This window comes from Rhinocladiella mackenziei, assembly GCF_000835555.1.
Source record: "Rhinocladiella mackenziei CBS 650.93 unplaced genomic scaffold supercont1.3, whole genome shotgun sequence".
In the NCBI taxonomy this organism is placed as follows: Eukaryota; Fungi; Ascomycota; class Eurotiomycetes; order Chaetothyriales; family Herpotrichiellaceae; genus Rhinocladiella; species Rhinocladiella mackenziei.
Window position 1 is genome coordinate 4,158,962 of NW_013550602.1, and position 26,336 is coordinate 4,185,297.

The 26,336-nt window shown below is 50.1% G+C and overlaps 9 protein-coding genes across 9 annotated transcripts; 4 read left to right on the plus strand and 5 right to left on the minus strand.

The window, feature by feature from the left end:
- Positions 1-156: 156 nt before the first annotated feature.
- Positions 157-1,146, minus strand: Z518_05020 (uncharacterized protein; the record flags this gene model as incomplete). The annotated part of the gene is made up of 2 exons (XM_013418725.1): positions 157-981; positions 1,045-1,146. 2 exons carry the CDS (start codon positions 1,144-1,146, stop codon positions 157-159), a joined length of 927 nt encoding a protein of 308 aa, XP_013274179.1.
- Positions 1,147-3,637: 2,491 nt separating this feature from the next.
- On the plus strand, positions 3,638-6,050 carry Z518_05021 (uncharacterized protein; the record flags this gene model as incomplete). Its single annotated transcript, XM_013418726.1, has 5 exons — positions 3,638-3,802; positions 3,866-3,894; positions 3,954-4,657; positions 4,708-5,415; positions 5,491-6,050. 5 exons carry the CDS (start codon positions 3,638-3,640, stop codon positions 6,048-6,050), a joined length of 2,166 nt encoding a protein of 721 aa, XP_013274180.1.
- Positions 6,051-6,695: 645 nt separating this feature from the next.
- Z518_05022 (uncharacterized protein) lies at positions 6,696-9,752 on the minus strand (the record flags this gene model as incomplete). The annotated part of the gene is made up of 1 exon (XM_013418727.1): positions 6,696-9,752. One exon carries the CDS (start codon positions 9,750-9,752, stop codon positions 6,696-6,698), a length of 3,057 nt encoding a protein of 1,018 aa, XP_013274181.1.
- Positions 9,753-12,853: 3,101 nt separating this feature from the next.
- Positions 12,854-13,357, plus strand: Z518_05023 (uncharacterized protein; the record flags this gene model as incomplete). Its single annotated transcript, XM_013418728.1, has 2 exons — positions 12,854-13,095; positions 13,189-13,357. 2 exons carry the CDS (start codon positions 12,854-12,856, stop codon positions 13,355-13,357), a joined length of 411 nt encoding a protein of 136 aa, XP_013274182.1.
- Positions 13,358-13,635: 278 nt separating this feature from the next.
- Positions 13,636-14,574, minus strand: Z518_05024 (uncharacterized protein; the record flags this gene model as incomplete). Its single annotated transcript, XM_013418729.1, has 1 exon — positions 13,636-14,574. One exon carries the CDS (start codon positions 14,572-14,574, stop codon positions 13,636-13,638), a length of 939 nt encoding a protein of 312 aa, XP_013274183.1.
- A 1,714-nt stretch (positions 14,575-16,288) lies between these two features.
- Positions 16,289-17,857, plus strand: Z518_05025 (uncharacterized protein; the record flags this gene model as incomplete). Its single annotated transcript, XM_013418730.1, has 1 exon — positions 16,289-17,857. One exon carries the CDS (start codon positions 16,289-16,291, stop codon positions 17,855-17,857), a length of 1,569 nt encoding a protein of 522 aa, XP_013274184.1.
- A 1,258-nt stretch (positions 17,858-19,115) lies between these two features.
- Z518_05026 (uncharacterized protein) lies at positions 19,116-19,649 on the minus strand (the record flags this gene model as incomplete). Its single annotated transcript, XM_013418731.1, has 1 exon — positions 19,116-19,649. One exon carries the CDS (start codon positions 19,647-19,649, stop codon positions 19,116-19,118), a length of 534 nt encoding a protein of 177 aa, XP_013274185.1.
- A 458-nt stretch (positions 19,650-20,107) lies between these two features.
- On the plus strand, positions 20,108-21,247 carry Z518_05027 (AmmeMemoRadiSam system protein B; the record flags this gene model as incomplete). The annotated part of the gene is made up of 1 exon (XM_013418732.1): positions 20,108-21,247. One exon carries the CDS (start codon positions 20,108-20,110, stop codon positions 21,245-21,247), a length of 1,140 nt encoding a protein of 379 aa, XP_013274186.1.
- A 1,826-nt stretch (positions 21,248-23,073) lies between these two features.
- Positions 23,074-24,210, minus strand: Z518_05028 (uncharacterized protein; the record flags this gene model as incomplete). The annotated part of the gene is made up of 4 exons (XM_013418733.1): positions 23,074-23,397; positions 23,459-23,627; positions 23,706-23,916; positions 24,015-24,210. The coding sequence occupies 4 exons, from the start codon at positions 24,208-24,210 to the stop codon at positions 23,074-23,076; spliced, it is 900 nt and encodes a 299-aa protein (XP_013274187.1).
- Between the last annotated feature and the right edge of the window lie 2,126 nt (positions 24,211-26,336).

The window sequence follows — 26,336 nt, forward strand, 5'->3', positions numbered from 1 at the left end:
GTTCATCAAGACTTTCTCTAGGAGTCGTCCATGAATATTCAACCAGCGATCTGCCATAAAGCGAAACACCTGTTCTGGGAAGGTTATCCATGAGAGACATGGCCTTTTTACGTCGATCATTATCAAAGAATATCTCATTTGTATCTTTACCCCAGCTCAACACAGCGTCCTCCAACACATCCGGCCTGAGTTGTACACAATCCTCACACCGAACACGCAACACGTGAGTAAAAGATAGGCAACCAGCTCAATGGGAGCCCAAACGCACTTGACGCATTTGATTAACTTCTTTCTAAACCAGGGTTTGCGGGGCGGACGCCAGTAAATCGTCAACTCTCTCTCCAGACAGATGGGACACTGAACCGGATACTGAAGCTCGGGATTTTGTGTCTTGAGATGCGGACGGCAGTGGTCGCAATACAGACAGCTGCTGTCCTCGGAAGGGGACTGACACCAGGTCTCAATTATGTACTGGTATCTGTCTTTCTTGCTCATGGCGTCCCAGCGCTCCTTGGGCAAATGTAGCTTCAGATCCCACTTGGGATTCTTCTTGCAGCGCAGCCTCTTGCGGAAATATTGCTCGTCTCTGGGGAGGATTCTGCGACAATTCCAGCAATACCGCAACTTGTCCTTGGGGATCCAGCCATGGGCTAGGCGAATGGTCAGGCTGTAAGATTCAGGTAGAAACCAGTCGTACCGTCGGTCGGAGAAGCGTGACCAGGACGTGGGACAGAGGCGGGGAGCCGACAGGACGGAAGAGGCCAAGGGCTTGCATGCCAGCGCGAGACAGACACGGTCGACGGGATGGAGGATATTGGCGATCTCGTGAATGATTTCGGTGGGTAGGCTGGTTATGTTTGTCGGCTTGCGAGGGCGAGGCGGGGAGGGAGAGTTGGTGGGGAGGGTATCTGCTGGGATGGGATCATCGTTGAAGTTGTTGGTATGCTCTATTATGTTGTCGGACGGGCTTTTCAAGTCCACCTGACGGATTGATTGTGTCAGAGACATGGTCCTAGACAAATTACGAAGGTCTTGCGGACTCACCTGCGGAGGTATCCGAAGTAAGACCAGACGGTTCTGGTCATCACGAGGCCAGCTCGGTGTTGCAAGGGGAAATGGTGTGGCCTTGCACGACCGTATGGGCATAATTGTATTCTCTACTCTGATGACGGAGTAGCCGTCTGGTTCGAAGGGTATTTTGGTGAAGGAGGAGGAGGAGATTGACGGACGTACAGAGCCTGAAATGTATGGTCGCTGGAATGAAGCCTTATGACCATTTTACCATATCACGCAAATATGACGATAAGGCTGGGCGATGTGGATGGCCGGTTAGGCTCGCCGTGCACCACGGTGCAGTGCAGTGGGAGGAAGGACGAGTTACTGTAACCTTCTCGGTTGATACTTGCTGATGCCTGGCATGGGGCATTGAGGCTGCGGTGCGAGTGAGCTTGTTGGCGGAGCTGTGCCCCAAGTCTCCAGCGCAGGATGGGAATGGGTAGGCTCAAGCTGAGATAAAAAACGCCACTGCACGGCATTCCAGATTGTGAGGGCCCCCCTGCCACTGGTAGCTAGAAGCCCATGGACTTTTTGGGTGCCTGGCGTGTGAAGAAAGTGGTCGAGTGGCCGGAATACTGGTGATCACTTTAATGGAGATGCTTGGATTGAGCTTGAAACATGCCAATCCCCAAGACGGTTCACCAGTCAGCGTATGGCGCGTAGAAGCCTGGCAGGCCCATGCATTCTTATTGTTGCAGAGAATGCTTTACGCAGCTCGCTTCCTGGAGGGTGCCTGCGGAGGGGCAGATCAAATGATCAACTGAACCCCGCCTGCCTAATTGCCAATGACCTCCAAGTGAATTGGCTGACTACGGCACTACCTGACGAGAAAGGCAAGGCTAGTGGCATGGTCCCGAGTGTATACCTGCACTCTTCCTCAACCTCATATGTCTTCTTCTCTCCCTTCATGTTCTTACGGCGTAAACAACACCCACTTTAACCTCCAGCATTCGGCCTATGGCTACGTGTGCTAGATTCTATTAGCACGTTCCACATTCCATCTTGGAAAGAATGAGATCGCGGTCCTCGATTGCTGTATACGGAGACCGGGGGCTGATGCCAATCATGTCCTAATCCCTTCATTGTCTATTTTGCGTTAACATATACTTACAGGTTTTGATGTTGCCTGTTGGAATCTCCTTTTGAGTGTTTCAAATGTCGCTTCTACGCTAGCCATCTCCGGACTTCTCTTTCTACCTGCCAGTCATTGATCAAAGCGGACGGCGTCTAACCTATTTGATGATGTCTACGATCGGCTCGGGGCGACTTGGAAAAAGAGATTGGAGGATAGGTCCACCACAAACCTTTCACTTGCGGTGACCCATTTCAATAGCCAAAAACCATGGTAAAGCCGGACAGATGCCTGCCGTCCCAATGGCGGCTCCGATTTTAGTCGACCGAGGACGAGAGGAGTCTCCCCGGTGAAGTTCTTAGTGAGGTGTGGAATTATGTGTGTTCTGAGATTAATACGGTATCCTCGGAGCTTCTCGTTACCGCCTCGTATTATGATGACCAGGTCGAGTCAAAGCAACCGAGCCGAGCTCTTGGAGTCGTGGAGTTTTGGCCCGTATGTGACATGTTGTCTATATCTGTGTCTGTATCTGTGTCTGTGTGGGACCGTGCCCAGTATTTGTATTGATAGATTTGCTTTGCATAGCCCACCTTGAGCAGCTCTGGCCGAAAACGGGATCAAGATGAATACGATCTCGGTCCACATTGGCACACTTTACATCCAGTCTTGTTTCTCGCGATTTCTGGGGATATCGATCTGGATCTGGAACTTTGGAGTGAACGAACTGTGGGCTCGAGTGTGGTACATTGACCCAGACACGTGGTACCAGGGAATCAGAGTTCAAAGGACGAGGCCCTATAAGAACTGGCGATATGAGTCAGGGGCCTGGCTGGCGAGTGCCACAATGTCATTGAGGCTGGAGAACCCCTTCGTCGTTGAGGCTTCAGGGGAAATTGGGAGGCGGTCCGTTTGGGACAAGAGAGCGCCAGGCGAAAGACTCCCATTGGCCAGAATGGCATCAAGGCCGAGATTAAACTCCACCACAGCGGTCTTCCTCTCTTCACCGACACACAAACAATCGCATACCCTCGCTTGATCACTTGTTCAGTTTCAGGGCTATTGTCTGCTAGACTCTCCTTCCGCACATTCTAGTTTGCCGCGCAAAACTCTCTCTTCTCGTTGAGGCGTTGGTATGGAGAAACCCCCTTCCGTTGTCATTCTCTCAGCCTAATCAGGGGTCATTTTCCATGTGTCCATATGTTCCGCCTCGCATTGGTTCTCAGTCCCCAATGTTGGTGCGTCCTTAGGTCAGTTCCGTCTCCTTAGCCGATTCGATCCGAGTCTCTGGGAAGCCAAACCTTGGTCTTCTCCATCTCCCATCGAGGCGCGCCTCTCTCAGACCATCAACGGATACGACCGAAATGTAGGCAAAGGGCCAGGAACGGCATGGCGTGATGCTGTGGAATATACTGCACCAAACATGCGTGGTCTTCTCTTTCCTCTCCCTTCTCTTTCTTGTTCTTCGTCGCCATCGTGCTCTCGTTCGCGTTCCGTAGTCATTCGTTTAATATGCCTTCCTCATCATTTTTTCTGAGGTCGAGCACCACACTCGCTTCTGCCCTGGCTTTGTTTTCTGCTTCTGTCTCTACTCTTTCTTTGCCTTCTACCACATATTATGCGTTGGATACTGAATATTCGGGCACCACCTTTTTCGACGGCTTCAACTTCCAAAATGTAGGTGGAATGGGCCTTGGTATCTCTTGCCAGGCTGAATGGATTGGCTAATATAAATTTTAGACTGCTGATCTCAGCCATGGGTTTGTGACGTACGCGCCGATCATTTTCCTCTTCGAAACCCGAGCCAAAAGCTAATCATGTTGAACAGCTATGTTGACAAAGACACGGCAAAGCAGGATGGCCTGATTACTTTCGATGGAGGGTCTGCGCAAATGAGAGTCGACTCTGTCAATACATACGACGGCAATGCAAACTACTGGCTCATCAATGGGGTTGGTCGACCGAGTGTGAGGATTGAAAGTGCCAAATCATGGACTCATGGTCTTTTTATTGCCGACATCAAGCACATGCCCACAACGAAGACGAGCAGTGGATGTGGCACCTGGCCTGCATTTTGGACTCTGGGTGATGGGACTTGGCCTTTCCATGGTGAAGTCGACATTGTTGAGGGTGCCAACAACCAAGGCACTCTCTTGTCGGCAGCTCATACTGGCAACACTTGCACGGTCTCACAAAGTCCTCTCGAAATGACGGGCACGTCAAATGGTAACAATTGTCAATATGATGTCAACACGGGCGCAAACGGCGCTGGTTGCGCTGCTTTCGACAAACGGGACGCCAGCTATGGTCCCGATTTCAACTCTGCTGGAGGTGGTGTGTATGCTATGGAATGGAAATCGGATGCCATCAGTGTCTGGTTCTTCCCTCGAGGAAGTGTCCCATCGGATATCACATCTGGAAGCCCTAACCCGTCAGGATGGGGATTGCCATCTTCAGTCTTCAATGGCCCCGACTGTGATATTGATGCCAACTTTGCCAACCACAGAATCGTTTTCGATACCACATTCTGCGGTCAGTTACGACTTTTATCAGATTGGACCATCTTTATTGACGGATACTAGGTGACTTTGGCGATGCTACATGGACCAGTGGCGGATGCTCTGCTATTACAGGCGCTTCCAAATGTTCCATCTACGTTGGCAGCAACCCAACTCAGTTTCAAGATGCTTTCTGGGACGTCAACTACGTAAGAGTCTATCAATCCAAGGAGAGACCAGTCACTACTTCCACCACTTCGACTACCACGACTACCACAACGTCGCCCACCAAAACAACCACCTTGGTGACCTCCACGACATCAGCAGCCTACACGCACACCACGACCACTGAAGAAACCACCAGCAGCAGTTCCCTTGTCGTTGGAGGTACCACTTCTAGCGTGCCCCATACAACTTCGACCAGCTCATCTGTCGACCACGTGACGACATCGTCCTCCCGGACATACGCCAATTCGAGCTCAACAAGCGTCAGCACGGTTGAAAGCACTACCAACCCATCCACCTGGGAAGATTGGACATCCTCGAGTTCAACCACTCCATTCGATCCGATCAAGACCTCGACCTCGTCAACTGTGTGGGATGACTGGACGACGTCCATTCAGCCTGTCGATCCTATCACCACCTCAACATCGCCATGGGCAGTTTGGGAAGATGGGACCACATCCTCCAGCAAACCAGTTGATCCGGTGACGCCTTCGTCCTCGACAACCAGCGCGGTGACATGGGGGGACTGGAGCGATCCAATAACCCACACCACCGTCACCATCACGAGTAAGTCTCCCTTGCTCTGAACCGAATTGAATCTTGAGCCCCGTCGTTTCAACCCACTGACTCTACCTTGCACAGAAACTTGGATCGAACCCTGTTCCACAGGCTTCACGACTAAGACAACCACCGTGGTGGCTACACACTGCGGCTGCACCAATACGCCTGTTCCCACGATCCCCATGACCGTGACCACCATCACGCCCTCGGCAGGTTGGCCATTCACCATGCCTGTCGTCGTGACCGTGCCTGCCCATCTAGGCGTCAAGACCACTCCTGCCGCCACGACCTCATCGGCAATAGCACCAGTCTCCCCCGCCACGACCGTGGCGGAAGGAGGCTCTGGCGACCACCCCATCGTCTCGCCAGTCCCTCCTGAGGGCGAGGCTGCGAGCGCCAGCTTCGGTTGGGTATCCCCTAGTGTCACGATTGCGACCACTATGACCGTTGCTCCTGTTAAATCTTCGTCAACCACACCCGTTGTACCTGCAACTACAGGAGCCGAAACTGAACCTGGCTCTGGCTCTGGCTCCGGCACCAAGCCGTATGTGGCGACCTTCACTGGCGCTGCTGGCCGAAGCGAGCCGAGTGCCTTTGCGCTCCTCAGTGCTGGTGTCTTGGCTATTGCTGCCCTGTTGTAGGATTTTTGCTCTAGGCAGAGATAGCACCAAGAGGATAGATTCTTCGGATCTGGAAAGGGACCGAGAACATAATGTCTAACCCAAGCCGGAGCTCTCGGAATTTCAAACAAATACGGTCCGAGGGAGACAATGGCGGTGGCACTCAGGTCGTCGAACTGGAGGGTCCTTTCGGCGAGCTTGGTAGCCACGCCAGAAACCTACATATGGAATAGAGATATGTTCCTCGCATGTGTGGACGATTTGACTGATTCATGTTTCCGTTGCGGCTACTCTTCCGAGTCTTCTGACCCGGACACCAATATCAAAGGTGTTCACCTTCCGATTTTCGATCCATTCTCTTTTCAACTCGTTTTTGGTAGGGATACAAGCTTTGCCAAAGAAATCCAGGCTTTGAGCTGAGTCCTCCTATGAACGCGGTGACACGTATACGACATTCCTTACAGCTATATTCCAATGCCCGCATAAAGTTGCCGAAGAAAAGACAACTAGCTTTTCTCTCGGTATCTATAAAATGCCTCGCGAGAATACCGTCGCGTTTCTCAAGCTAACACCAACACCAACCCACCAAAGAAAATCAAAGTCATAACTTCATGACCTCATTTGAACAAGGTAGTCTTTTTGAGTCCCAGACAAGCCCCCTACCCTTCATTTATTCTTCCTGTTCTCCCAGCCGTTCATTGTGCGCCTAACTCCTAACGTTTTCCTCCCTGTGGTTGAGCCGGAAATCCTGGACGTAACCCAATTCTGTCCAATCGAGGACATACTCGTTCGATGCATCGTTGTTGCTGGTCGGGAGAGTATATGATTTTTGAGTGGTGTCGCTCCAGTGCTTAGCTTTGATGAATCATGAATTGGCGCGAGCTGCTTTGCGCCCTCCACGGGGATTTTGATACTGTCAATCTCACCGCCAGTGGTGGTCATCTGTTGATATCCCTCAGCCTCTGGAGGTGACGAACTATACAAATTGGCGTATCGGTTCCTGGCATTCGTGGTTATTTCTTTCAATGGAGCAGGGCGATTGTGAATCATTCCGTTGCAAAATTTCAGTCCGTGTTTGGAAAGTTCTTTGGGAATCCCATCCACACCTATGGCTTGACTTGCTCGACTTGGAGATGAAAGTGTAGATTTGGCACTACGATGCTCTTGTTGAAACACTTGAGGAACCGGTGATGGCAGGGTTGGCTCCGGTGACTGTATCGCTTGGGACTTAGGTTTCGAGAAGAATGAGGTAATGTTGCCCTGCGCTGATGCCGATTTTAATAGCTTCGGCTTCTTCTGTGGCGGCAATGGGCCTGATGAAGATCTGCTCTGGTCCGGAGCACTCATTTTCAGCTGGTGATTGGCAGTCGTAAAGCCTAGTGACATGTTTGAGGTTGAGAAAGCACCAACACTACCCATGGTGGTCACGATCCCATTGCTCTTTGTAGAATCTGATATCGGGTGGCTTCTTCCGAATGTAGAAAGTTCCGAATACCGGGATCTTTGAGCGGCAGCAATAGCCTCTGCTAATGGTCTCCCAAATTGAGGTAAACCCTGGTTTTCTGCTGGTATCATTACAGTTGGTCGGCGACTACCATCACCAGGCCACACGTCGTCCACTTGGCTTTCACTTGCCGTCATGCCCAACAAGCTTTTCGCGAGGTCCTCTTGCGATGGCAATGGGCGACGAAGAATTGAAGCTGTATCTTCAATCACCTTATCGTTGAAGAGGGGACCGGTTTGTGCTAAGTGGCGATGGATTTGAAGGGGCAGAAATGGAGATAGAGTGGACTCAATTTGGTCTCGAGATTGAGTCAACGGCAAAGTCATTGTCAAAAATGCTTGAGCTCGTGTCATCGCAACATAAAGCAAACGTCGTTCTTCGTCGTTGTCATCAGCTCTTGAATGGGGAATGGAGCCGTCGTAAACAGCGGGAATGAAGACCGCCGGCCACTCCAGACCTTTTGCCGAATGAATAGTCGAGATGGTCACACGAGGTTTGTCATTACTTTCGTCAGACTTGTCCACGTCGGCTGATAGGACAATATTGGCTAGAAATCGAGCAAGAACTTCCTGTCCCGCGTTGGAAACTTGCTGCTCCAATCCGTCAATGTCGGCAAGTTGTTCCTCACTGGAAAGTTGCAGCAGAACTTCTGACGCATGATGAATGAGTTCTTTGACGTTCTCGAGCCGATCTTCGTGGTCTTCCTTGTATTTCTTCTTCAGATAGTTCTCCAGATCCAGGGATTTGATGATAAAATCGATTAAGTTACTGGGCACTGTAGCCGGAAGCATTGTGTCCAACTTCTGTCTTGCGGACTTGATGAGATTGACGAGGTGCCCGAGCTCTTGCTCAGCTGGCTTCGAAAGCTTCTCCGGTGACAAGTTTCCTGCAAGAACTTTTTGCACCACCGTCCATAGAGAGAGCTTTCGTTCTTCACCAAGCCTGATCAACTCTGCGACAGAGGTGTCTCCAATCTTTCTCGAAGGGACATTAATAATGGCCATGAACGCTTGGTTATTGTCCGGATGACTGATTGTGCGAAGATAATCGATAATGATTCTAATCTCGACTCGATCGAAGAATCGTTGACCACCGACCATGCGATAGGGGATGCTGGAGTTAGCCAAAGCCTTTTCAATTAATAGGGACAGATATGCCGATCGAAGAAGAATGGCAAAGTCCGAATGCCGAAGCAGACCACCGGTCATAGTCATCATTCTTTTAATCTCACTGGCAATCCATAATGCTTCTTCATTGGGATTGGGCAAACGTCGGAGGACAGGTTGAGTTCCATGACAATGTGTCGCCTTCAGCTTCTTCTGGGGTCGATTCATGTCCTGTTCTATAACATCCTGTGCAAGTCCTAGGACAGCTGATGCCGAACGATAATTTTCCTCCAGATTGATGACCACGGTTTCCGGGAAGAACGATTTCATCCGTCGTAGATTCTCAATCTCGGCGGATCTAAAGCCGTAGATGCTCTGATCAGGATCTCCCACAATAGTAATTCTCCTTTGAGCTGATGCCAGCAGTTTCGTCAGTTCGAATTGCACCACGTTTGTGTCTTGAAATTCATCAATCAACAATGCCTCAACATTGGATACACAGGCCGGAAATGCACGAAGAAGATCTACACATCGTAGAAGCAGATCATCGTAATCCAGCAGATTGGATGTGGTTAGAGCAGCCTCGTACTCATGGAAAACCGTGATGAACTCCTGCTGCTCCACCTGCTTCTGCGGAATCTTTGGTAAATCTTCCAATCTCTTTCCTCTTGCTTTATAGTGCGATATTCGGGCCCGCGCAGCCTTCGGGTCGATTGATAGGTTCAAGCGCTTGATTATGCGTTTGACGATGTTGTTACTGTCCGATGAGTCTGCTATGCCAAAGCCCTTTGAGATTCCAATGAGGTGGCCGTATGCTACCAAGTAGCGTCGACAGACCGAATGGAAAGTTCCTAGGACTAGCTTGGCCTCGAATTCAGGACCAATCAAGGCCCGCAATCTCTCTTGCATCTCTCGTGCGGCCTTGATGGTGAACGTGCAGCAGATGACATTCTGCGGGTTTAGGCATTCATGGACAACGAGGTAGGCGACTCGAGAGGTGAGTGTCTTCGTTTTGCCGGATCCTGGAGGTGCCAGAACCTGCAATACCGAAGCTTTAGAGGTGACAGCAGCTTTCTGAGCAGTATTGAGTCCCTGCAAGAGATTCATCTCCATTGCAGGTGGTGGCCCACATTCGAGACGCAAGAGACGCGCGACAAGATGCAGTGTCATGTGAGGGAACGCGGTATCGCCCGGGGGGTATTATTCTGTACACCAACTTTTGTTATTCTGTACACCGGAAAACCTGCTTATTCTGTACACCATGCCTCAACTCTCCTTATTCTGTACACCACCACCTCTCTCTCGCCTTATTCTGTACACTTAACGCTCTCATCCTGTTATTCTGTACACCGCGCTAACAGAGCTTGTTGCCGTTGGCCCGGCGATGGCGAGAAAACACTAGTAAGTGGCGTAGCTGTGGAGGGGTGACGCGTTAAACTCTCCCCGTTATAGGTGGTTGCGAAGCAATAAACACATTTGATTCCCTTTTCCTTGGTAGATAAGTACCGTGCATTTTGAGCTTCTCTGTATACTTTGTAAATTATTGTGGCCTACACAGCCGGATTTGTGTAGAGATCCCCTGCACGGTCGATACCTCGTGCTGACTAAGGTAACAAACCAGCGCCCATAGGCTGGGGGGTTCCCACCCAAGCCTATGGGCGCTGGTTTGTTACCTTAGTCAGCACGAGGTATCGACCGTGCAGAGGATACCATCGTTAACCATCATTTCTGCATTCTATATAGGCAGACTTAGGTGTTGTGACATCACGTATCTTCGAACTGCGCAGATAACCGGAAAAATAAAAATCCGGACCAATCAAAAGCGGTGTACAGAATAACAAAATGTGGTGTACAGAATAACATTACCCGTATCGCCCAGCATTCGCGAGGGCACGTGACCGCCGCTAGTTGAATATTTGATATCCGTCACACTATTGATCCTCGTCCTGCGTTACTCTTCTACGCAATCTCTCGAACCCAGTGGAAGCCGTAGGTACATCGAAACCGTTGCAATTGGATAGTTACATTGGATGTGTTTTGTTTGCCTGGTGCCGGATAAACCTCTATGGATATAGTTTGAAAGCTGCCCGGCAAATACATTGAACTTGACAAGTGATTCTTCAATCTTCAATCCAGCTAAATGGGTCAGGCAACTCCGTGACAAGACCAAAGAGGAATACCAACGCAGCGAGGCACTTGGACTCCAGGACAAGGCCTGTCGCACGGAGGTAAAGGAGCGCAAAGCTGCTGAGCTCCAAGTCGAACAGTTTTCCCCGCAGGAATATCACCAGAGAGAGTTCCAGCAGGACGCGAACATCGCCGGCTGATACTGGAGAGGAACGAATCGCCCGCCAGAGCGCTACCAAAGGAAGTCTCAGCAAGAAGCGTACATGGCCAGATGATGCTGAGGATCAACAAGTCGCCCGTCAGAATGCCGTCAAAGGGAGTCCCAGCATGAAGTGTAAATTGTCTGATGACTCTGAAGATGCTCAACTCGGCCCCCCAGAACATCACCAAGCAGAATTCCCACAAGTAGCGTGCATCGCCAGACGACACCAGGGATGGCACGCAAGAGGATGAGGACGGTGCAAAGTGCCAGAAGAAGGAGCCTTCCCCTGATCAGATATGCGTGGTGAGTGATGAGTGTCATTGATCACCGTTGTTCTCCCTATTCTGTGTTCGAAGTGCGTCTCGACGTCATCACCGGTGGGAAAATGCATGTTCGACCACGGAAGCCGTCGTTAGAGACGAAGTTTGGTTGACGAACGCAATAGGAGTGGGAGTTTGACGAATCTGACGAAGAAGCACTGCTAGCAAAGAGACGTTCTCTTACGTACGACTAGAATCAGACAAAGAGAATATGCCCGTCAAGAAAGCAGCAAAGGTAACCCCCAAGGCGAAACCTCTTCCCGATGCACAACAACCGGCGAAACCTACCGAAAAGAACAACAGGTCGTCAACGACCTCAAGTCCATCGAAGAAACCTGTCAAGAAAGTCAACTGGCCCCTGACAAGGTTCCCAAGCCACCACCGAAGAAAGAAGAAGTACCCGATTCCGGCTCATCGCCCAATTCGCTCTGGAGAAGATCCCTTCCGTACCCTCACTAATGAATTCTCGAGACCAAGTGATATGACACGTTTCACTCGCAAGTTGCATGATTCCAGGGGGCATACTTCGCGAGGCCGGTCGACGGAAGACATCCGTAAAGAACGAGCTCGGTATTTGTCACAGTCACAAGCTCGCAATATCTAACTTTGTGATTCCAATATCTCTACTCTCCGCTGCTCATTGTCTTCCACACTCGAATTGCAACATCCTGCAACAAAGGGTCATCCGCACCTACCCAATTCACAGCATAGTATCATCACTCAATGAGTTACATAGTCTCACTTTTGAATTTCGGTTTCGCGAATCGAGTATCACTTGCATCGACGGTTTCTTCCGGACTCTTTAAGTCTTGTCCTCGCGCTATCAACAACTTCCCCTGCAATCAATCTTTTTTCAGGTTTCCACATTCGGAGTACCGACGCGTTTTGTTATCGATTTTTATGGCCCCTGACACGAAGCGCAACGATGGGAGCCCATTTTCTGTCGGGTTATTGCATGTCAGCACGGGTTATCCGAATTTCTTTGTCTCTCAGCCTTGTTTCTTTTTCAACTGTCGACACTGGGAAAGCTTGAACAAGGACAATAGTTGGATTTGGGTATTGAGGTTGCGCTTGCGGAGGAATATTAGGGTTTAGGGAAAGTAGGAAATGGAGGATTGGGCATTCTGGAGGAATTAATAAAAAGGAATGGACTGGAGGAAAAGGCGTTGGAAAGTTGGATGCTATGGCATAAGGCATATTGGGGGGAGGACAGGGAGGAAAGCAAAGGGGTCGACAGCTTGACATGTCTTTGACTTTCACTGTGTAGCCTTCAGCTTCAAGGGCGATCAGAACCATTTTCACTAACTTCGTCTGCCTATGTTTTGGACAGATGAAAAGACAACTAGAAGACGGAGGAGAGGATTTTGTAACTAGGGCCTGGTGAACCAGCAACCGATGTCAGCTTTCACACTGAAACCCCACGTGTAGAGGACGCTATGGGACTGCGGCTCCAACTACGACTTCGGTAGACAACCGTGACATATTGTCTCCCTAATACAGTACCACTATTTCCCCTAACTTACTCCCTATTCCTCAAACATCACGTATCCTCCCGAACAGCAATTATGAGATTCTTCCCTTCCCTCCTCGCAGCGGCACTGTACCTCACCCATTCCGTCTTGTCTACTGGCCTAGAAATCGACTATCAGACCCCTGAGATCGAATGCACACGGAAGACCGTCAAGGGCGACAAGATCGACGTGCACTACCGCGGCACTCTGCTTAGTACGGGCAACGAGTTCGACTCCAGTTACTCGAGAGGAAGTCCGTTGAACTTTGAACTTGGTGCTGGTAGAGTTATCAAGGGGTGAGCGAACCACTCTCGTTGGTATACATGTCTTGTGTAGTCGAGGGAGGTGTACTGGGTGGTTTTCTCTTGCTGACCGGATTCGCATCATAGATGGGACGAAGGTCTGCTTGACATGTGTATTGGGGAGAAGAGGAAGTTGACCATCCCACCCGAGTTGGGATATGGTGATAGGGCTGTTGGACCGATTCCGGCGAATAGTGTGCTGGTCTTTGAGACAGAGTTGATGGGCATCAAGGGTGTGAAGAAGGATGAGTTGTGATGGAGGATATCTTGTTGTGGAGAAATGCACTGGTTGGTAGCTGCACAGGCCCTGTGTGCAGTTGAAGGATCGTTGACAATGACATACCCTTCCAGGCCATGGCTACAAAAGGGAGATTTCAAAAGCAAATTATGCGGTAGGGCCCTTTGATCCAAAACGGATCATTGCATGCGTTGCAGGCGCCGTCCTCTATCTTCTATCATCACTCGTTCCAAAGTGATATCACAAAATTTGCCAGAATCACCTAGGTTTCTTGTTGGCCGTCCGAAAGTCGAAAATTAGTCCATGCGGTCTAAACCGCTACTCTTGTCAGCAGTTTCTTCCTCTTCGCTCACCAGTATGCCGACGAGACATTCGCCCAGCATCCCATCCCAGTTAACCCAAGGATGTACCTCCATGAACAATTTAACAGCATCTTTCCCGGCTCCCCTCATGATCTCACCTGGCCCGCCAGGATGAAAGGGAACGTATGGGGTGATATTGTACACTTTTCCATGATATACTGTCCAGGCATCTCTTCCTTTCCGGCCATCCTGTTGCTTAAGCCGCGAAGGTGTGACCCGAATTAGGTTTCCTGGGGCGTCTTTGCCTCGCAGGCGACTCTTTGAGTTGGAAGTGAGGGCCGCCCAGTCGAGAGGCGAGTGGCCTGGTTCGAGAATAACCTTCCGCGAGACTTGCTTTCCTGGCGGCATGATTGAAGAAGTTGGGGCCGCGGACGCATTCGGAAGGACTTTCGTAGGTGCCCGAAAAGAAGCCGCTGCAGACGGAGGTGGACGAACATACCCGCTGCCAGGTCGAGCTGGTACTGACATGGGCATACTGCCAAAAGTGGGAGGTTTCAGACGAGGCGGACTTGATGACCTGTCCAAGACCGGTGATGGTGGCGGAGCTGGTTTCGATATCTGTGGTGTCTCTGGTTTGGGCGAAGGCTTCTCCACCTCTTGTGTGGTCGGGATGTCTGATTCTGCCTTGGAAAGCTTTACGAGGAGGGATGGGACCTTGAAAGATATCGGCTCGTCAGCTGGGGGTTCATCGTGGCCCAACTTCGGGGCAGGATCCCGGTCTTCTGTTTGATTTTCGACTGGTATATCAGGAACTGGCGCATGACTTAATTTGGTCGGTGGTTTTTCGTCCTTGGCCACATTCTCTTGAACGAAGTATTTATACAAAACATATCCAGCTATTAGCGTGCAACACCCTGCTGCTATCCAACCCATTCTCCGACCGGATCTGAGAAAATCGTCGTGGAAAAGGGCGCTGTTTTGAAACAGCGGGCTGATCGTGCTACCGACATGTAGCACTACCGTGTCATCTCGGAGGGTAAAGGAGTCGGCCAGAATTCGCTTGTGACCAGATTCGTGGTCCAATGTAGGTGCTGCCTTGAATGTGGAAAAGGAAGAGAAGAGGCTGAGCAGCTGAGAAAGGGAAATTCTTATGGCGGAAGACACGAATACTTCAAATGACGATTATTTTTGGGAATGCGGCGAAAGTCACTTCTCTATCCAAAATTCTCGATAACGCAGAGCTGTGCAACTCCCAGCCCCTCTTTCGTGTTGTGGAAGATGGTTTGGGAAATTTCAAAAGAGACGCTTCTTGAAGATATGGTGGCTAGAGTAACCATTGATTGTCCCATTGAGTCCGTTGAGTAAAGTTCCTGCAGGATGGTATTTGTGCTCAAGAATCCTAGGAGGGCCAACTTATTGAAAGCAGTTCTCGCCTATCTCCTCTCCTTTCCATTCCTCCATGACGAATGAATGAAGTCAGGACCCGTTCTCAAGGCGTTAGAGCTGGTGATCATAGGCAGAAAAGGGCAACTAGTAGGTGTGCCTGATTGGAGACATTCCATGAATATACCTCTAGGCTTTCCTTTGCACACTCTTTTTCATTGAGCCAGAGGCAAGGCAAGCGAGCCACCGGAAGGCGAAGCCGGCAAATTCTCTTTTCTCTTCGGTCCGTGCTGGTACACAGGACTCTTGTGTCTCGGACAAATTCCTTCCAGGTTCCATTGCCACTTGCTCTTTTACCTTCTGGCGGAGGATCTGGACGGAAGGATTGCCGTGAATGTAAATACCAACTCCGGAGCAACCAAAAACAGATGCGGCGATACCGTATATTACTTATATCACCATAACAAGGAATATCCTCGCCTACGATGAAGTAGGCGCCCCCCCTTAGCCTCTTGGTCGGGCTCTGTGCTACTGCCACTGGCAATAATTCATCCTCCGTCCCGCCGCCTGTTACAAGCTACATCTCGGGATGTGTCCCACGTCCCTGGTCAAACGACACCACTTGGACAGGGCCCTGAATCACTCAAGTCACCCCATCAGTCTCTCATCATTCTATCCGATCAAACCGAACAGCCCGCAGACAACCTGACGGCGGCGAAACGCCTTGCCTTGTCCTATTGCCCTAAACGAAATCGCCCTCATCCGTCCTGCACCCTGCAGCCACTGCATCCTCAGAAGCTGTAACTCTGTAACTTACGGTGGCCATCCCGCGCTCCGATCATGGCCTAGCGATATTGGTTCCCTGTCAACCTCGCATGACCATCCAGATTCCGGCCCAACTTTACTTCAACCACAACTCATCCGTCCTCATTTCATGATTTCTCTCTTCAACCTCGACTCGCTACAATCTCGTCGGTGACTCTCGGACGGCGACAGGAAAGGGATAAGCCTGTTCAATTTCCTCGACATCTATCAGCCTCGTCCATCGTTCTGGACCACCACTCGGTTCACTTGTCTCTCGCTGAGCCGCCACCTTGCGGGCGGTCATCAGGCAAACTTCCGGCAGCCGCTTCGCACACATTTGATTCCGAAACAAATTCAATTCCTGGCATTCTTTTGTCGCTAGACTCTACGTTTAATTTATTTCACCCATTGTGGAGTCGCCAAAATTTCCTTCCGGCGAATGGATTATCACTTCAGTCCCATGTCTTCACCTTCATATTACCACGACTACAGCCCTCCTGGATCTCAAGATCGCTCCGACCGAGAAATTCCCTCCGATGATCACAAATTCAAGCGCCGTCGACTCGAAGGAGATTCCAGCCCTCAGGGAAACATGGCCAACGCTTCTCGTCCCCCCAACATTCCGGTGTCAACGTCAGCCTCGCACTATCCCCACGTCTACGGGCCTCCTGGTGAATCCTTCACACATATGCCGATGAATGCTGGTGCTCTCTGGGAGGAGGATGCCGCTCTCGAATATCTTGCGTCCGGAACTGGATTTGCTCAGGACTTACGTACCGTGGTTCCACCCCTTCCATATACCTACAATCTACAGAGCCTTGCCATGGGATCTCGGCCTCCGCGGCTTCCTGAACTCACCAGTCATCCCGCTCATCCTCCTTCACGGCAACATCAAACAATTCCTTCCGGCTTCCGACCTCTGCCTGATGACTTTTTCCAGCACGTCCAGCTCGGCAGTTTTTCTGATGAGCGGCTCCGAGAATTTGCTGGCCATATGACGAATTCGGCGAGGTACATGATGGCAAGCCAAATCAGCCGAAATGCCTTTTTCAGCCACGACCAAAATCGAACCCCTCCCATACCAAATCAGGGCACGAACGAAAACCTCCTCCGTAGACGATCCCCACCAACAGTAGGCCCTTCTGGAAGGCCAACGGTCATGCTCATTCTCAGTCGAGCCACATCAGAGTCGATTGAAGCTTTAGATGAGCATAAGAGAGAATGTCCGGCCTGCCAACTTGAGTTTGAGCCAGACAATTTCATGGCTGTCATAACCTGCTGTGACACAGCCATGCACGCCACTTGCCTGTCAGCCTGGGTCAACTCCGGGACATACAACAAGAGCAGAACATGCATGAAATGCCGTCGAGGTATTGATGCGAGACGTGTTTTGAATAACGTAGTTCCTCCGGTCAGCGATAAGAATTGGGATGAAGTTGCCGAATTCAATGCCCCCGAATCTTTGAAAGGCGATGCCAAAATTGAACTCAACGTCAGTGCCCGACCTGACCGTGCGTCCTATCGACGCATGAGAGAATCTTACTATTCCAATTTCAGAGCGAGACAACCAGCTCTTCCCCTCCCGGATCAGGTCAGCGCTGATGGAAGACGAGCCATTGCACGATTGCGACAGGAACAAATGGTGGAGTCGGATGAAATGAGACATCGAGTTCGAGCAGCCTTCGCTGAAAGCAACAAAGCATTTGAGGATGACGATATCGCCAATCGAACGCTCAACGAAGCACGAGATGAAGTTCATCGTGGAGTTTCTATTGATCTCGGTCCACTGATTCGACGATGTGAAGAGACGAAGTTGGCCAAAGAAAAGGCCAATGAAGCCTACAGAAAGGCTCACAATGACTCTGAAGCTTTGCAGAGGTCACATTCACAGCGGTTAGCCATTGTCATTGACGGAGCATTGGCTGGTCGGTATGGTCTTCCTAGACCTACTGGAGACGAGCTAGCACGAAGTATATCTCCTTCTGGAGAGGGCAATGCCACGGGGTCTGCGTTGTCTGGCTCACCGTGAGATCGGCGGATTTATTTCGCCAACCCAATCGAGCCACGAGCAAGGAAAGAAAAGGGAAGGAAGACGAACGGTGAAATTCTCAACTCAAGAATGAGCTGAATGCAATTTTTGAAGACCAGGAGATCAACTCATTGAAAGACCAATGGTGCATTCATCGTGGGACGATATGGTTACTCAGTGAAAGGCTGGAATGGGGTAGCCTTTTTCTTTTTTTTTTTCCCAACTGCTTGGATCCAACGTTTCATCTGCTCCAGACAGAAACCGAATCAATCATGGAAAATCGGCCCTCGAGAAAGGGAAGGTGACTACGAACGAGACGAAAATGCGATAGTCCATGGAGACTCCTCTACGACCTCGTAACACACCCAAACAACATGACGATTATGACCTTATGCACGCAACAAAGGAGTCCAGGAGTTTTTGATCTTCCGGTTCTAGTTTTAGGGATTTACTGACGAATGGGTGTTGCATGCTGGTTTTGTTCTCTGCTCTGCTCTGTTTGACCCAGGTTGGATTGTGGGTGATGGATTGGGAACCATCGAGGTCTTTTCCAAATGAAATGTACGTCGAACCGCATTAATCCTAACACATCACATGATAGCACGTTTCGGGAGCTTCAACATTCTTCAAGTTTGCCATGCCCATCTCTGGTATCGATTCACGTGCTTGAGTGGAGGGCATGTTCGGTTCAAGTGGCGAGTGGCGAGTCAGAGACTTCCTGCTCCTTTGTATCTGTGCTTGGGCTGTGTGCTTGTACATAACGACTTTAATGAGATGGAACTTAGTTGATGCTTGGAATAGGCAAATGCAATTCATACCTATGATTTCTCTGTCCGGGACGCAGAAAGGGGTCTCCTTAAATAATATTCATTGGAACGGCCTTCCGGTTGTTTGGTCTTGGGTTTTCCATACTTGTTGAAATATCTTGAGGAATATCTCTCCCATTCCTTCTAGTCCGTTGCCCGCAACTTTTGATACGGACTTTCCCACAGTTGGAATACTTCATCCCCTTTTCATGCGATGCTGATCGCCTCCGGCACAATTAGTTGCATCGAGTGGTTTGTTTTAGGTGGTATATTCCTTGCAAAGCATACCCGTCGACGTCTACTTTCAAGTATCACTCTGGTGTCTCCCACAGATTCATAACCTATTTGCAACTGACTTGAGGTGTCGTCGAGAGCGTCTGGAGGACATTGAAGGACGAATCGACCCGAGACGCCAATGTCGACACCCGGCCATCGTCTCTCCATATTTTGGCTCATGAGTGAACTTGTTCCTGCCTGAAAGAATCGAGGTGTGAAGTGTGAACGTGTGTTGTTTCCCATCTAGATGCCTTAGTTTGAGAGCCTCCCTTTCCACTAAAGAAGGCCTCAATGGTTCTCTGATTCTGCTGTGCAGATTGAGGGAGATCGATCTCAGGTTCATCAATCATATCAGCATCTTCCTCAATCTGTCCATCGCGTTCCTCAAACCATATGACTTCCGACATCGACATTGCTTCGTCAAGATGCAACCGCTGAGCATCGTACAATTTCTTTAAGGTGTTTTCGTGGATCGTCCCCTCGTCTGGTCTGGCATCGCGATACCTCTTCCGCGTTCGGGTATTGAGATAAGGGACACTGTCTATCTTCCAGAATTGGTATGGGTGCGCGAGGTTCGCATTGGAGGATGTGGGGGTAAATGTTGACGAAGGTGATGAGGAGGCGGTTGACGAGGGTGCGACAGGGCTTGTGTTTGGATCTGTTTGGAGCACGGTGTCTTCGAGGACAGAAGCTTTGCGTTTGAGGCCCATGTCTGCTCTCCTCCGCTATATTTTCTGCCGAAGGGAGATGGGAGGAGCTTAGGAAACGTGAAAGACGCGTGGGGAAATACCACTTCACGCGTCGCGTTTGGTCTGCGGGAGGCTGAGGTCCGCCTCAGAACAATGATGCCGATTTTCTTCCGTTCAGAGTCTAGTCAATACCTGGATATTCAAACGAGGGCATTTAGGAAGAATTATAAAGCGATGAGTTGGTATGCACAGTCGTACTCGCACCCTGCTCGGGTTGAAGCAGACAAATTCCCCGCGGGGCTGAGGCGCAACTCCGGCAGGCAAATTAGACCACTCGAACTCTCTCTTTCTCAACCGCAGTCAATCTATTTTCACGACACTCCACCATCCACACCCGCCCCCCCACCAAACAATTTTGAGACTCTGCTGGCCTAAGTCTTAAGATTGTTCTGGTCTTCATTTCTTTTCTTCCGGGCACCATGGCTGTCAGAGAAGCTTCCCATGCAGGTTCATGGTATTCAGGCCACCGTCGACAGTTAGCAGCTCAACTGGATCAATGGCTGTCAAAAGTTCCCGAGAAAGATATTCTTCCTGGCGTTGAGACTCTACCACTTCCTGGAGCGAGAGTTGTCATATCTCCTCATGCTGGATATGCATATTCAGGTCCCTGCGCAGCCTGGGCATATAAATGCTTGGATCTCTCCAAAGCTAAGCGCATCTTCATCCTCCATCCCTCTCATCACCATCATCTAAGTACAGCTGCTTTGCCGGAAGTGGAAGCATACGAAACACCTCTCTCCCCAATACCTCTCCCTCTCGACCATGAAATTATCAAAGAATTATCCACATTGTCCACCACAGCCCATGGCCGAACGATCAAGTTCACCAAGATGTCTCGACCGATAGACGAAGCGGAACATAGTGCCGAAATGCAGTTACCTTACATTCACCGTCTCCTGCAGAAACTATATCCCGATCAACCTGAATCATCATATCCTCCACTCGTCCCCATCATGGTTGGTGGAACCAATGCGGCGACTGAAGCGGCCCTGGGAAAGATGCTAGCTCCATATATTGCCGATGAAAGCAACGCATTCATCATTTCCTCTGACTTTTGCCACTGGGGAAGCAGATTCGGCTATACATGTTACCTGTCAGATGCACCGAGCCCAGCCTTATCGCCACTGATGCTCCCCAACGGTGTGAGAGGGGAATTCACAACTGCAAAAGAATCGGTCAATGACGACGTGCATAAGATGCCAACACTAGGACAAGGCCAGCATTTAAGGTCAGGCAGCCAGATTCCCAAGAGTGGCCCGCAAATATTCGAAAGCATAGCCCATGCCGATAGAGCCTGTATGTGTGCCATTGCAACAGGACAACACTCAGAATTCCTGCGGGTTATTCGCGAAACAGGAAACACCGTTTGTGGGAGACATCCCATAGGAGTTTTCATGGCCGGGGTGGAGGAAGTCGAGCGCCTGGAGAAAGAGAAAGCTATTGATGGTAATGATTCCAACCGAAGACGGTTCCGGTTTATGAGGTATGAAAGAAGCAGTGATGCTGAGACCGTCAAAGACAGTAGTGTCAGTTATGTTAGTGCATTCGCGGTTCTTTGAGCAGGAAACCATTTCGACCATCCCTGTTCCAATCGGAGACCCGCCTTTGATGTCCACAATTTTACTTCGGGAACAAATGAGTCCTTACGCTGGACACCCTCGAACAATACACCGGCGTGGGACAGTGCCCATGTCGGCATTGATCGAGATGGAACATGGAGGGCCTACTGTACCCCGCCGGAGGAACGGGAGACATCTGGGTAGGGAACAAAGGATGAATTGAAAGAGCGGCCATGAGACGAGGTCAGACTGGCCAAGTCTTTGAATTCGAACTGGTTGAAGAGGTCAAGGGTATTAAAATGCCCGCAGTGCAATGCCCGTTTATGGTCAGCGCCCCGTCTTGTTCCACTGGTGTTCTATGCCCATGAAGCAATGAAATCAGGACAACTCCAAGAATCCAAGAACCCAAGAGCCCAGATGCTGCATCACAATTGGAGATGGATTTCTCAGCATGGCGATCCCCAAGTATTTAATATTATGTTGATGAAAGCAGGAGACGTTATGCCCAACCGGATATTATAACCGTACCACGATTCTCCGATTCTTCTTCCCCCATGGGTGGTCTCCCTCACTCCCTGCTTGCACTTTCCCCCGGCGCTACCTTCTGACGTTACCCTGATGACCCTGTAATACGGAGCAATAATGCATTCACCGCTTTTGGACAAGTGGCAGAGCCAAGATGTTCCAAGAGCCCTTTCATTTGCCAATGTGAACATGATCAACAAGAACCAGCCCACGATTGTTGGTGTTATGATATTTGATCACTGACGGATTCGATGACGACGAAAAGATCATTGGAAGTTGCGGCGTCCACAGAAACCGGAGTCACCTCCAAGCTTCGCAAGCCGGATAAACATTAGTATACTTTACTGTGGTTTGAACGCCGATGCCGTGTTTCCCGTGCCATGCTTGTTTCGTCCACCGCCCACAACCCATCGCCAATGGCTTCTTTGCTCACGGGGATGAGTGGGGGCATTTCGCAGTTTTCTGCCCTTGCCTCCCTGATGATAGATATCCCATTGCTACCATACGTCGTGCTTATCGCTTTGTACTTTGGGAATGATCAACATTTTCTCCTCCTTACTACAGGAAGTATTTATATCTCTGGAGGTGGACAAGAAAATACCACGGAGCCAATTCGAACTGGTTGAATCTAGGGCATTGGCAAATGCTTGGGTGTGACGACAATGAAAAAGCTTAACCTCGATGCACCAACTCAAGATGCGCTAGCGATCTACGGCACATTTTTTTTGGGTGTGACGTTATAGGTTTTGTTGTTCGTCGTGGTTCACGGTGGTGGTCCTATCTACCTTTGGACGTTGAGGACCGTTGCTACAATGCCAGCCGCGACGGTCAAGTCAGGGTTTCGATTTTCTCAGGTACAAGGCCATTGCGCCTTTGATAGTTCAACAATTGACCGAAGGGATTGTGTAAAGCACGACGCGAGCGCGCAATGTCATTTGTAGTCGTAGTCTTCTGAAAGAGAAAACTTGTATTACAAGTGAGAGATTATCTTATCTTGGCGGATTTGGATTTGGGACATCATATATGACACAATTGAAAACTTGCGCAACCGCGCAGCGCAAATTGGGGTATCCAAGTAAACGTAGCGATAGAGAATAAAAGATTACTCAATGATGTATACCATGATTCCTTTCCAATCATTCGTTCCTGCTTCCCTCTCCTCACGTCACATCAAAACCATGCGCATGAAGTCCGGCATATGCACACCATTTCATTATGTTGTTCCAATGTGACTGGATTGTCAGTCCTTGTGTTCCTCTGGCATGGCTGAGATCATGCTTCTTGCGTACGCATATGCGTGTTTATGCAGTGTGATCGTTCTTGAGTGCGGAGCGCGCCTCCTTGCCCTTCTCCGACCAAGGGAAGTGAGCAACAGGGATGATGAAGAAACTGTTGGAAGTATCGGCGATACCGGCGAGAGCGTTATACCAGGCAAAAAAGGCGGCGATGATGCCAAACGCACCTCCGGCACGCAGGCAACCTGTGTTTGGTGCTCCATTGCTGGGTTGGAGGTAGGCAATGCCGAGCAAAAGGAAGGCCAAGTCGAGAGTGAAGAAGAGCATGAAGAATGCCACCGTGGACTTCAGTGTGCAGAAGAGGAGGATCGTGGTGAAGATGAACCAGCCCTAAAGCCTCGCATTAGAGGGGACAGGACTTGAAATTCGGTCAGGAGTTCCGGGAGCTTACCATCAAGTAGAATCCTAGTGAGTCCAAGAGAGCCTTGGTACCGGCGGTATCCTCAATGGTCGATTCGATTTGGAAGCCGCCTGGAGTAAGGATGATGGCAAAAGAGATCCAGAAACCGCCATAGGAAGACAGGGCCGTCGCACCGAAAGTGTTACCAACGGCCATTTCCCTGCAAAAGGAAAAAAAAAAAAAAAAAATTGTATATTAGAATGGGGGCGAAGAGACCGGCGGCATTTGGGATACTCACCACATGCCCGCACAAAGCTGGACAAGACCACCATAACCAAACGCCAGGGAAATAATAATGTTTGGCACATCAAGACCTCGAGTTCCCAAATTAATCAAACTGAGGACGAATGTGGTCAAGGCGAACGCGGACAGACCGAGAGGCGCCGGGTTGGCGAATTTGCGGTCGGAAACTCCCTTGTAGAGACCAGGTTGGAATTCACCGCCGAAAGCTGGATTTTTGGGAAAAAAAAGGAACGTCAGTGTTTTGCTTGCTTGCTTGAGAAGATGACGAGAAAATCATCATCTGGGTCGAAGGAGGGGTGATCACCTGGTAGGATGGCACTCTCGTCCGTGCGCATATGAGCCAGAGGTCCATAGCCGAAGCGAGCAGCATGTTGAGCTCTGATCTTTTCCTCGTTGGTCATGCCCTGAGTGATCTTTTCGATATTTTGGGAAGAAGTACCGCCATTCGCGGCCTGGTTGGCCGTGTTGGCGGTCGTGTTCTGATCCTCGTTGGTCGACATGGTGAATGCAGGTGGGTAGAGATCTAGTGATGGGTGGCAGGTACGGCCAGGAGGGATATATCAAAGAAAGCACACGCTCACGACGGAAATATATGCTCAGATACACTACAACTAAGGAGCAAGGAAGATGGAGAGGGAGAAAGAGGTCTATTTTGGGATGGGAGCGAGAATATTTATGTACCGATGGGTCGGCTTCAGGACTCGGTTCAAGAAAGGTAGGGATACCTGGGGGAAGGGGGAAGCCAGTGTCGGGATCGGCGGGGAGGGAATAACCGTTTCCTCAATGGAGACTAGAGAACGTCCCTGGGTATGGGATGGACTGGAGGGTGGACGAGAGTGGATAGAGGAGGATGGTCGTCGACTGATCACTAGGCTCGATCTTTCTGGGGTGGTCGATTAGAAGAGGAGACATCTGGAAGCAGGCACGGACAACCTAGGTCATGACTGGGAATGATCTGGTTGGAGCAAAACAGCAGACCACGCAGCCTTTCGCTCGAAGAAACATGATGAGATGGTAAAACTATAACAGAAGCATGGGTAGGCTCGGGCACAACTGCCACCCCCCCGGATCTGGAGAAAGCTCCGTTGTGGAGGGAGGATTTGATTTGTAGAGTTCGGCATGGGCTTCGTCATGTTGTTGAAAGGTATGATGCATCGGAGATGGAAAGCATCGAGGTTCCGTTTAGCCTGATATGCAGAGATGACCAGGGGTCGTCGCGGTCGAGCGGAGGAAAAGCTTTTTGGGCGTTCTGAAGAATTGGGAGAAAATTTGCACTGGCCAAGAAAACGCCTCTCGCCAGATCCATCACGCCACAGACCATTCGACGCGAGTCTGGACAGCCTGATGATGGACGAGCATTGACGTATTGGGATACAAGCAAACAAAAGAGAAAATAGAAAATCCCGAGAGCTAAAAAGAGGGCCTGCCTCGTACCTCTGTAACTCTAGCTGTTGGACTGAGCTTGGGGGTGAGAAATATTAGCCGAAAGAGCGAGAGGGAGAGCGAAGCAAAAGGACATGGTGATGATATCGTACCAGGACTGTTTGATGGAACGGATCTTGATTCCTGGGAGTGCGCGTGACCGAGCCTGTCATTGGCATCTGCTGGAGAAGGGCTCTACAATTTGTTGTTCCTGTCGTTCCCCCTGGCCTCGCCAAGGTCCCCTTCCCTCACTTGCATGCCCCGCTTCTCGTGTATTGTTAGCATCGAAGCATCAGTTATTGGCCCTTCTACCCATTCAGCGCCCAAGGCTCAAAGCCGCCAATCCTGACGTCTGCCAAAACCCCAAAGAGATGCTTTTCTAGAAAGAGGTTCGTGTCTTACGCTTTGCTCAGCATCCGTCCACTTCCGCAGCCCATCACATCCAATCTCGTCTCTGTAGAATTTTCTGAGGGCCATTCTAGAAGACCGACACAAACAGCACCCATAATTCTCGAGCTGATGTATCTTCCCGAAACTATAGGCCAGTCCAATCTTCGGCTGCCTTTTCAGCAAGCTCTTCGCCTTATTTCTTCCATTTCCCCGAGATCTCATCTGCTCGTTGATATCAAGAGCGGATCTCGCCCGGCGCCACCTCTCTTCTATTCCGCCTTTTATTGACAAATCACACCACCTATTCCCAAACCTCACTCTTCATCTGGCCATGAAACCCGAACCCGAGTTATCACCTAGGAAAGAAAAAAAAAATCCGATCTCGTTCTTGACATGTCAATATCATGCACATGGTGTGGTGATGCCGGTATCCATGCATTGCCCCTGCATTTTCGCTTAATTTATCTTATTTGCATCCTCCGAGAACCCCGATACCTATTACGATCCTTCTTCGACGCACAAGAGGTAGCCTTGGCTTCGATAAAGAGTCGGGCCTTCACCAAAGTGGTCAGAGAGACGGTCAAATGCAGCCTCGGCTCGCCCACTCTTCGGCACCTTTGTCTCTACAACAACAAAATTCTGATGTCGTGTCCGCGGAAAGAAATGAAAGCCAGCTCAGTTTCTCCGGCATGAGGAAAGGTCTGGGAACGAGCGCGCAACTGTGGTACTGCACGAATCCATTGGCTATGATTGTTCACTACCTAGGGTGAGATGTTAGGTTTCTTTTGGTGTGCTAATGTTCGAGTCAAACCTC